Below are 12,314 nucleotides of genomic sequence, written 5' to 3' on the forward strand. Positions count from 1 at the left end.
AAAAATATATACTCTGTGTGTGTGTGTGTGTGTGTCCCAGAATGATGAAGTGAATACATGCTTTTTCGCTCCTCATAAAAGCTAATTAAAAATCAAAAACTGAAAACTCTCTCCCTGTGCTTTGGCACTCTCCAGCCTGTTGTCAGGTGCATCCTGTTTGCTTTAATTATCCTTGAGATGTGTCTAGAACTCAACTGGAGTCCACTTGGTGCAATTTGAATTGATTGGACATTGTTTTGGAAAGGCCAACACCAGGGTTTATAAGAGCCCACAATTACCGCCATACATTACCTAATATATTGTCAGCACAAAAAAATAAACAAGCCGTGAAGTCTAAGGAAGTGTCTGTGGATCTTTGTGATTAAATCTCCAGGAATGTAATGTGGTTTAAGACTGATTTAAATCTCAGTCAAATAATATTCCACCTATTTAATGTGATGTGTACATAATAAATGGATTTCAATTCCTATTCAATAGAAATAAAATATTAGAATTTTCTTTGATGTCATGCTGTACATCAAGCCTTTAATATCATAGAGCTTTAGTGATCCATCATCTAGCTGCTTATCAGGAGGTGGTGGTGGTTCAAGTGGTTAAGGTTCTGGGTTGCTGACTGGAAGACCAAGGTTCAAGCCCCCCCCCTTGCTCCATGGCTGACCCTATGCTCTCACCTGAACCTCCAAGGATGGGATATATACGATGAAGGAATTTCACTGTAAAGTACATGTGGCAAATAGACAATTTAACTTAATTACCGGCTGATGTGTTGATGAAGGTGTGCTCAGGCTTTCACCATTCACTCTTCATTCTCACGCCATGCCGCAGAATCCAGTAATGCGCTTCAAGTTTGACTGCGTCGCCGTGGCAACCAGCTGGGTTTGAAGCAATCAAGCCAAACTCCAGCTGGTGTTTGTTAAAATCACAGAGAGATGACAGGCATTTCCCTTTTTCTCACAAAAGTCTTCACATCACATGCGGTTAGGAACAACATCAGGAAGCTGAAGGGTACAACACTTTTCAGCATTAAGGTCTATTTTTTTATTATTATTAGTAGCAGTAGTAGTATTTTATTATTATTATTATTATTATTATTATTATTGTTGTTGTTGTTGTTGTTGTTTTTATTGTTGTTATTCTTATTCTTCTTATAAAAAAATAATGATTAAATTGTAATAACACTTAAAAAATAACCTTATATATATGTAATGTATATATATTTATACATACATTTTATACATATAAAATTTATGTTCTGAATTTATATATTTCTGTAACAATGTCCACTGTTCAAAACACTATACAAATAACATTGAAGTGAACTACAGATAGATCTATCTATCTATCTATCTATCTATCTATCTATCTATCTATCTATCTATCTATCTATCTATCTATCTATCTATCTATCTATTAACTTTGTTTAAAACAATAACGATAGATAGATAGATAGATAGATAGATAGATAGATAGATAGATAGATAGATAGATAGATAGATAGATAGATAGATAGATAGATAGATAGATAGATAGATAGGCAGACAGACAGACAGACAGACAGACAGACAGACAGATAGATAGATAGATAGATAGATAGATAGATAGATAGATAGATAGATAGATAGATAGGCAGACAGACAGACAGACAGACAGACAGACAGATAGATAGATAGATAGATAGATAGATAGATAGATAGATAGATAGATAGATAGATAGGCAGACAGACAGACAGATAGACAGACAGATAGATAGATAGATAGATAGATAGATAGATAGATAGATAGATAGATAGATAGATAGATAGATAGATAGATAGATAGGACAAGAATGCCGTAACTGAAATCTGCATTTCTAACATTGCCTTTATTCACTTCATTCTAATCTAATAAATTCTAGTGAAAATTCTAGTGGATTTTGGATCTTTAATAGACAGTATGTAGTATTCAGTTTCCTGGGGGAAAAAAAAACCCTCATAACGGATTATTTCATTTGTTTATTAACTTTTTTGTTGTTTGTTTGTTTAACCTAAATCACACATTTCCTTATGGAAGCAATTCTAAATACAATATTCACATGTCAGTACATGTTGGGTCGGTGTTACTGGAGTTATGATGAGTCTAATTTGGTTAACAGTAATGAAATTTTCTGTCTGGGATCAATTATAGACGCTGACTTGGACTCAACCTGGACTCGAGTCCCAGATTTGCTGACTTTCTGCTCTACATAATCGAAGAAGACTTGGAAGAAGAAGAAGAAGAAGAAACCTTGGAAAGACTTGATACATTCCTCAAAAGCAAAGATTAAAAACGTGTGTAACATTGCCATGAATCAACAAATATTTTTTCCCAACAAAACATTTATTTTCAGCAAATCAGCATCAGTCTTTATTTCTCAGCATTTACCCAGTCAGACATACCCAGTTAATCATCTTGCACTTGAGAAAGACAAGTAAAACCAGACTGAACTAAGGAAGCTCTCACACTGGTAGTTTAGTCTGAAACAGATCTTGGTTCACACGATAAACTGGTAATGTGAAGTCTGTGATGTGAAACAGGAAGTGCAGCACTCTCCCGAACCCTGAGACTACCTGTAGGAGGTGGTGTGAGTTCAGCTGCACTGGAACTGTGCTGCATTTCCTGTGAAAGTGACTCATACTCAGGTATGTACGTATTCAGGAAGTAAAGTAACCTGCATGCGTGTTTTGACCGATGATGACCTCATTAGTTTCCACAGCACACGTGTAGGCTGAGTGACAGGGATACAGAAGAGGTGAGGAGCCTTATTCAGATACATTCAGGAGCAGATAAACAAAGCTCACGAGAATGTGTATGTGGTAGCCTAGTTGTTAAGGCACATTGAATCTCAGGTCCACTGCTGGGCCCCTGGTCTCTTAACCATCAGTTGTATAAGAGTGAGATAAACTGCAAGTCTCTTTGAATAAGGGTGTTTTCCAAATGCCATAAACGTAATTCGGATGTGTTCTAGGGATAAAGAGTAACTTTTTCTATGTTTCTATACTTCTGTAAAGCCGCTTTAAGACAATGTCCATTGTTAAAAGCGCTATACAAATAAATTGAATTGAAAAATACAACACATAACTGCACATAACTGAAGGAGTCTGGGTTCAACAGATCTAGTGAGTAAAAGACACAAGAACAACCGTTCACTCTGTTGCCCATAATCACACCAAAATAATGCAAAACATTCGATCAGGGTTCGATAGACTCAAGTGAGTCTGAAACCAGAGCAATGCTATGAAGCACTGGGAACAATCACACTCGGATTCGGACCACCAGTGGTTTGTGAAGCAGAGACAGAAGGCCTGGGTTTTTGATTGATTGATTGATTGATTGATTGATTGATTGATTGATTATTTTTTGTGGAAATCACTCAATTAATCCATTGAGCTCCATGTATTCCTGAGGTCTTATTAGCAGATTTGATTGGTCAGTTAAACTAAATGGGTTTAATCCAAACAAGTAGGGATACAAATAACAGAAAATAGGTAGATGGATGGATGGATAGATAGATAGATAGATAGATAGATAGATAGATAGATAGATAGATAGATAGATAGATAGATAGATAGATAGATAGATAGATAGATAGATAGATAGATAGACTCAAGAAATCTGTTGAATAATCTCTCACCATTAACTAATATACATGGACATTCAACCTACATCATACACAACTTCATCATTAACACTAACATTTTATTTTTTTTATTTTGTAGATTGAAATAGAACAAATTACAGTTCAAGTCTGCACAGGCGGCTTTAAAAATGAAATATATATTTGTCGCTATTCTGTATCCTTTCTGATGATTAATCCAGAGCATTCCCTGAACCTTCCTGAGAGTCGAGAACATATATAAAGAGTGTCCGAAATCTCAGAAAGTACTTCTAAGTTGATTTTCCCAAAGGCTTTGATTTTACTTAGGAAAGTGAAGGGAAGTGCACTTTAAAGTGTGTTAAATGTACATTAAGGGCTTCTACTGTAACGCTAAAAATCCTTTAGAACAAATTATATTTCTAGTCATCCTGATAAAAGAGTCAAAAATGGGGTTAAGGAAAAATAATAATAATACTAATAGGTTAACAAGAATTATGTTAGAGCTCTGTTATGTTAGAAAGCTGATTCTCAAGCTTGTTTTAAAAAAAAAAAAACATTGTGTATATATTTGTATGTGTATATATCATCCATAACAACTTTAGCATTTGTCCCGAGCAATCTAAATGCTCGTTCCTCCTCATGCTCACTGAAGGTCACAATTATCATGGTTATGGCCGTTTAAAAACCTCATCAAAAGCACCGGTGCCTTTAGAATTAACACACACACACACACAATGTAGGAGGATTTATGAATGGCCAGTCAGACCGTTTGCTTCTACACCACATTGGGGTTTGAAGTTTTTCAGCTGGTCGATGAAACCCGGGTTTGGACACGACGCTGGCCTCGATGACTTCACCTGAGAAAACGCATCATCGAATGACTGGCCTTCTCTCCACATCAGGTATCCGATGACCACAGAGACTGCCCGAGACACACCGGTGTTACAGTGGACCAGCACTACACCTTTCTGTTAGGAGGAAATGGAAGAGAAGGGTTGGAGTGTCATACAGTATATAATGTGATAAAGTCGAGGCGGGGAAAAAAGGAAAAAATTGTTTATGTAATAGAAAACACACTGCTTTATAGACAAAATATATACAAATATAACAAATGACAAAATAGCTAGCTATTTTTAATTTTTTGATGGACTATAATGAGAAATTTTATTTTTTTTAATGATATTTAGTAGGCAATATGCACATTTAGTGTATTACCTTTGTGTATTTTTATTTCCTTCAGTAAATTTAGACACACTTTCCTTCTACGTTGAATTCATTAGCTTTAAACCATGTTGTTCTAGAGCTAAAGTTTATCTAAATACTAATGAATGTTGAAATATCACTGTGTCACTGTGTAGAGTAGCATGTGCTCAAGCTTAATTCGGAAATAATTACTTGTATTGAGGCTAATAATGCTGAGGTAATAGATTCCCACACTGCCTTATAGACAGATAGTTATTAGTTTATAAATCAGACACTTCTATCAAGGAAATTGGTGTCTACTATGTGTATAGTTATTTGTGTATATATGTCCGTAGCTATATATCAATATCAGTAGCTATATACTGTATCTAGCTATATACTATATGTCAGTAGCTATATATCTATTTCAGTAGCTATATACTGTATCTAGCTATATACTATATGTCAGTAGCTATATATCTATATCAGTAGCTACTATGTACCTACAGCTATGTGTATATAACTGTGTGTCAATGCAGATGTGTACATAGGAACATGTATACAGCTACATGTCAACAGCTGTGTATATAACTGCATGTCAGTAGCTATGTATATATATATATATATATATATATATATATATATTGCCAAAAGTACTCACCTGCCTTGACTCGCATATGAACTTAAGTGACATCCCATTCCTAATCCATAGGGTTCAATGGTTCAATATGACATCGGTCCACTTTCTGCAGACTTTCTGCAGAGTCAATCGCTACAGACCTCCAAACTTCATGTGGCCTTCAGATTAGCTCAAGAACAGTGCGCAGACACTATGCGCCTCAGCATCCGCTGACCCCGCTCCGTCAGTTTACGTGGCCTACCACTTCGTGGATGAGTTGCTGTCGTTCCCAAACACTTCCACGTTCTTATAATACAGCTAACAGTTGACTGTGGAATATTTAGGAGCGAGGAAATTTCACGACTGGATTTGTTGCACAGGTGGCATCCTATCACAGTTCCACGCTGGAATTCACTGAGCTCCTGAGAGCGACCCATTCTTTCACAAATGTTTGTAAAAACAGTCTGCATGCCTAGGTGCTTGATTTTATACACCTGTGGCCATGGAAGTCATTGGAACACCTGATTCTGATTATTTGGATGGGTGAGCGAATACTTTTGTATACTATTTGTGAAAGAATGGGTTGCCAGGAGAACGGTACTTGTCTGACTGCAATTGTGCCAAGTGTAAACTTTGGTGGAGGGGGGATTATGGTGTGGGGTTGTTTTTCAGGAGCTGTGCTTGGCCCCTTAGTTCCAGTGAAAGGAACTCTGAATGCTTCAGCATACCAAGACATTTTGGACAATTCCATGCTCCCAACTTTGTGGGAACAGTTTGGAGCTGGCCCCTTCCTCTTCCAACATGACTGTGCACCAGTGCACAAAGCAAGGTCCATAAAGACATGGATGACAGAGTCTGGTGTGGATGAACTTGACTGGCCTGCACAGAGTCCTGACCTCAACCCGATAGAACACCTTTGGGATGAATTAGAGCGGAGACTGAGAGCCAGGCCTTCTCGTCCAACGTCAGTGTGTGACCTCACAAATGCGCTTCTGGAAGAATGGTCAAAAATTCCCATAAACACACTCCTAAACCTTGTGGACAGTCTTCCCAGAAGAGTTGAAGCTGTTATACCTGCAAAGGGTGGACCGACGTCATATTGAACCCTATGGATTAGGAATGGGATGTCACTTAAGTTCATATGCGAGTCAAGGCAGGTGAGCGAATACTTTTGGCAATATAGTGTATATGTGGCAAGTGGTTAAGGATCTGGGTTGTTGATTGGAAGGTCAGAGTTCAAGCTCCAGTACCGTCAAGCTGCCACTGTTGGGCAATTGAGCAAGGTCCTTAACTCTCTCTGCTCCAGGGGTGCTGTATCATAGCTGCCCCTGTGCTCTGACCCCCAAACTTCTTCAGCTGGGATATGTGAAGAAAAGAATTCCACTGTGCTGTAATGAATGTGTGGCAATAATAAAGGCTTCTATAGCTATGTTTTTACATAGCTACATATGTATAGCTATAGTGTCTAATATTTGGTAGATACTAAATGCCATTTCATTGCTATGTATCTGTACTATGCAATGATAATAGTTGTATCTATCTCTCTACATGTATATAGCTACATGTACATATACATGTAAATACCTACAAACACTTATGTGTACATAGTAAGGCTGTAACTTTGTTTTCATGTTGTCTTTGTCTTACTGTCATTTAATAAGTAAAAGAAAATGTGGTATAAGTGAAATAAACACTGGTGTTTATGAGAAATGTGGAAAATAATCAACTTTGAGGTGGTAACAATGACTCCATATCATACTGGACTACATCGCACCGCCTTGTTGCTGATTATTTTCCTCTGACATCATGACCCCAAGTGTTTTATCTCATGTTTGTCCAAGAAAACTATGCCTGTATTCTAAGAAAGATTTTTCTTATCTACTAAGTTATCTTTTGAACTTAATTCACGGACATGACATTTCTGCAATTTTTTCCCTGCCCATAATTTATTTTCTGTGGTCCTCTTGACCTCTCTGTCTACTCAGGGCACTGAATATAACATATGCATCTTGCCTCAGTGACTTGACAAATTAAGTCAGCAACTTTAAATACGGTCCTATGCATGGATGTGGAGAAGTTGAGGCTCGGTGCTCATCTTTCCTGCGTCCAGGCCTAGCACTTTACACATTATAATGCAGTTTATCATGCTTCAAGGTAATCCATACCAGACTAATCACTCTTCATGGCAAAATTACAAGGTGTAAGGTGAAAGAATGAAAGTTTGGCAGTCTAATGGGAACACGGCTTGATTAACGTGGCTTGAGTCGCTGTGCTTTTGTGGGTTACATGCTCGTTTTACACAGGATTGGAAACTTATTTCCAATGGCTATTGTAATCATAAACCCTTTCACGAATTTTGCCTCATGTGGCAGTGTCAGGTTAAGGCTGACTGCCGCTACTATTTGGTAAAGAGGTTGTACGGCAAACAACAGCCCTGGCAGCGATATGATCTTTCTACAACAGCGTCAATAATGCATGGCGAAAACTCGACATGTATTATTCAGGTAGCTGTTGGTGAGGATAAGAGGCGTGTGCCATTGGACTGGCTGTCTAGTATCAGATAGGCTGTGAAATAAACACTCAGGAAATTACTTTGTGAAAATAAAATATCCTGATTACACCAGGCTTTTGTTATGTGCCGAGCGTTATGTCCTCCTCAGCCATAAAGCTGATATGTGGGTGAAAATTATTCAGTGAGTTAAAACACTTACCTCAGCCTTGGCCTGGTCTATGAACTGTGCGCACTCATGCAGGTGTGATATGATGTCAGTGTCGGGCAGATCCAGTATGCTCAGGGTTTTATAGATGAATAGATCTGGGAAAGCGTTTTCCACACCGTACGCCACATTCAGGATGTGAGTGACCTGAAGTTAAAGGGAATGAAATGCTTTATGAGTAAGTATAAACACCAATGGGGGAAAATGGATGTAGATATTTATTTTGAATAATAATACTAAACTAATTCAGTACCTTGTACTTTTTTAAAGTGCCAAAGTCATGAGCAGCATCCTGTGAACCTGTAAATGTTCGAATTTCAATAATTAAACAGAAAGTACACATGTACAGTACAAAATCATCTGAACTCTGTTATCTAGTATTTCAAATTTCTCTCCGTTTACTTGAATGAATGTCTTCTAAGGACATCGGTTTTATTTAAAATACTATTTGAATGTGACTTACACATAGCAACTTCACAATTTTTATATCCATGAGACAATTAAAGTATACACCGATCAGGCACAACATTATGACCACCCGTCTAATATCGTGTTAGTCCCCCTTTTGCTGCCAAAACAGCCCTGACCCGTCCTGCACTGTGTATTCTGACACCTTTCTATCAGAACCAGCATTAACTTCTTCAGCAATTTGATCAACAGTAGCTCGTCTGTTGGATCGGATCACACGGGCCAGCCTTCTCTCCCCACGTGCATCAATGAGCCTTGACCGCCCATGACCCTGTCTCCGGTTCACCTCTGTTCCTTCCTTGGACCACTTTTGATAGATACTGACCACTGCAGACCGGGAACACCCCACAAGAGCTGCGGTTTGGAGATCCAGACGTCTAGCCATCACAATTTGGCCCTTGTCAAACTCGCTCAAATCCTTATGCTTGCCCATTTTTCCTGCTTCTAACACATCAACCTTGAGGACAAAATGTTCACTTGCTGCCTAATATATCCCACACACTAAGAGGTTGTCTGTGTGGATTTTCTGTGCAGGTTCTCCCCATGTCTGTGTGTTTACTACAGGTTCTCCGGTTTCCTCCCACTTCCAAAAAATATGCCATGGACTGGCTAGGATAAATTGCCCCAGGTATGTATTTATGTGTGTGTGTGTGTGTGTGTGTTCTGTGATGGACTGGTGTCCCATTTAGGGTGTATTCCCGCCTCACTTGCACTTTTCCCGGAATAGGCTCCAGATAAACCACAACCCTGACCAGGATAAAGCGCTTACTGAAAGTGAGGGAGTAAGTAATTTGTGTATGATTGGTGCAAAGGTCTTAGCATATATGAAGAAATTCTGTGAAGTAAAGACACCTTCAAAAATGGTAATTTACCTTGCACTCAAAATACCAGAAGATTTCTTAGGTAAAGAACTGACTTGTATAGTTTTGTAATGAAATTGATTGGTAGGTTGCTCCTGATTTTCTTATCAGAATTATTCAATACATCGAACTAGTTACAGTTACAGATACTTTACAGATCACACAGTAATGCAGCAGGCATAACATAGGCATGTAGGACAAAATATATATTTGGCTCTCTTCTGACGGCCACATAGAAATCAGAGTAGTATTATACAGAATATACAGTATAAAGTATATGCAGTGCAAAGAGTATGTAAGCATTTATATAGCATACACTATGGTCTAGAATAGTGTTAATAGTGATATCGTATATGTCCCCCATGTTGTGTTTGACCTAAACAACCCAATAGCCCATTATCCACACATATATATTAATATTAATGTACTGATATATAGTAGAGTATATAGTATATACACATATGTATAGAGAGAAAGAAATAGAGAGAGTGTATAAACATCTAGAACAATGTTATTGTGTACAGTACATAATATACGAATATAGTAGCTTTATAAGAATATAACAGTAGTAGAAAATAGAGAATATACAGTATAAGGTATATGGAGTACAAAGAGTATATATAGCATAGACTCTAAAGGTCTACAATAGTGTTTTAGTGTACAGTTAATAACATGCAAAGAATAGAGTAGCTTTATATGGACATTACAGAAAATACAGCAAGTTCCTGGAGTAGAGAGAAACATTCATTTATAAAGCATATATCAATATAATATAACATATAACAATACACACACACGTACACTCACACAAACATACAGTACAGAGTATTAATATATAGTAGAGTATAAAGCAGAGTAGAGTATAATATATAGTAGTGTGGTGCATAAACAACATTATTGTGTACAGTACATAATGTACAAAGAATATAGTAGCTTTATGTGGATATAGCAGTAGTAGGAAATAGAAAATACGGTAAGTTCCTGAGGTAGAGAGAAACATTACTATATATAATATATTGTATACAACATGGGAAAATATAGTATAGTTGTAATGTCCTCCTATTGTGTAAGTCCTAAACACAATAGCCCCAACACACACACACACACACTCAGATATAGTAGACTATACACAGAGCAGAGCAGTATTATATAGAATACAGTACAGTCTAGTTATATAGTATAGCAGAACAAAGATTATATACATTTTTATATAATATAGTGTATTAAAGTCTAGAATAGTGTTATAGAGCCAGAATATTGTAGCATTACATTAATACAGCATTAGATTAGAAAAGACCTCAAATACAGATTAGCATTGTGCAGCACGTAGAGTATAAATTAAAAACGTGTAATTATAATAATATAGATATGATATAGAGTAATATTTCCTACTGCAGTTCACAGTATATATAGTATATGTACTATGCAGCATATATAGGGTATTACTATAGAGTATGTTATAAAGTATTAAGATACATGTTATATAGAGTACACAGAATATGAAGATGCACACACACATACACTACAGTATTTCTAGAGCAGACTATCATTATAATGTACATGCAATACAGTATATATATATATATATATATATATATATATATATATATATATATATATATATATATATATATGTATATATATATATATATATATATATTTTTATATATATATATAGTGTAGATTTGTAGATACCGTGTAGAGAACAGAGACATACAGAGAAATAGAGAGAATACAGTATGGAATATTATTACAGAATGTAGTATAGAGTTTTAAGCTCTAAAATAGAAGTACAGTATATACTACTTAGAGCAGTAGTAGTCTAGTTGAAGATTAAATAAATTATAACATTATATATACATACTATTATAGTATGAAATTATATACTGTATATATGGATATCATCACACAGATAGAGCGAGAGAGAAGGAGAGAGAGAGAGAGAGAGAGAGAGAGAGAGAGAGAAATATAGTACAACAAAAGTACAGAGTAGTGTTATATAGTATATACAGTAAAAATATACAGAATATACAGTGCAACTGAAAAAACTGAAGTCATTATACCACACTTGAGATATTATGCACTTTAGTCTTACCCAGTAATAAATAAGGTCTAATATATCCCACTTGGAGGTCCCATGTATTATCCTGAATGTATCCACACGGTGTTTCAGGTTGGACAGTGTCCTCAACCACATGGACAGTGGTCCCTTTCCATGTTTCAATAATCCGCCTCCCGCTCAGAGTCGTCACCCGGGTGCATTGCTTTCTCAGGTTGGTCTTGGAGAATGATTTAATTTCTTGGGCGAGTGACTGCATCACATGTGTGGACGTGGACCTCGGCAGGGCGAAATATGACAAGCTGCAGTCCTTTAGGTAGCCTGATCCACCGGTGTGATCCCTGTTAACTACTGCTCCCGTACCTGTACTGATGGGCACCTGCTTTTCTTACAGCCTTAAAGCTGAGACGGCTCATTACCTGGACACAAATACCTGATGGAGTCAGGACAATAGTGCCACCATGAGGAGCTCATCACATCAGGGGTCACGGATGGCCAAGCTGAATGATTCTCGGTGATCAGATACTAGAACTTCCTATGCTGATGATGTCAAAAACAAAATTGTATTTTTTAAGTTCTAGGTTTCCAACATGTGGTCCATGAAGGTACTGCAGGGCATCGATACCCCAGCTTTCACATCTGAGCTTGTGCAATGCCTGAAACTTTTGAAAACAGCACTTGGCCGGAAAAGAAACCCTGTACTGTACATCAGGAGTATTTTGGATAATCGCCCAGGTATTACTGGCATTGAAACCTTTTATTTATTTATATTTTACAAGTATAATTACAAGATTTT

The 12,314-nt window shown here is 37.0% G+C and overlaps 1 protein-coding gene and 1 long non-coding RNA gene across 2 annotated transcripts; one reads left to right on the top strand and one right to left on the bottom strand.

The window, feature by feature from the left end:
• Nucleotides 1-955: 955 nt before the first annotated feature.
• On the top strand, nucleotides 956-2,674 carry LOC131355320 (uncharacterized). Its single transcript, XR_009204847.1, has 3 exons — nucleotides 956-1,028; nucleotides 2,164-2,306; nucleotides 2,553-2,674. It is a non-coding gene; the product is annotated as an uncharacterized LOC131355320 (long non-coding RNA).
• Nucleotides 2,675-3,670: 996 nt separating this feature from the next.
• dusp19a (dual specificity phosphatase 19a) lies at nucleotides 3,671-12,064 on the bottom strand. Its single transcript, XM_058392961.1, has 4 exons — nucleotides 11,555-12,064; nucleotides 8,385-8,431; nucleotides 8,126-8,278; nucleotides 3,671-4,581 (listed from the first exon to the last, which is right to left on the bottom strand). The coding sequence occupies exons 1-4, from the start codon at nucleotides 11,775-11,777 to the stop codon at nucleotides 4,360-4,362; spliced, it is 645 nt and encodes a 214-aa protein (XP_058248944.1). The 5' UTR covers nucleotides 11,778-12,064; the 3' UTR covers nucleotides 3,671-4,359.
• Between the last annotated feature and the right edge of the window lie 250 nt (nucleotides 12,065-12,314).

Source organism: Hemibagrus wyckioides, linkage group LG06, assembly GCF_019097595.1.
Source record: "Hemibagrus wyckioides isolate EC202008001 linkage group LG06, SWU_Hwy_1.0, whole genome shotgun sequence".
NCBI classification, from domain to species: Eukaryota; Metazoa; Chordata; class Actinopteri; order Siluriformes; family Bagridae; genus Hemibagrus; species Hemibagrus wyckioides.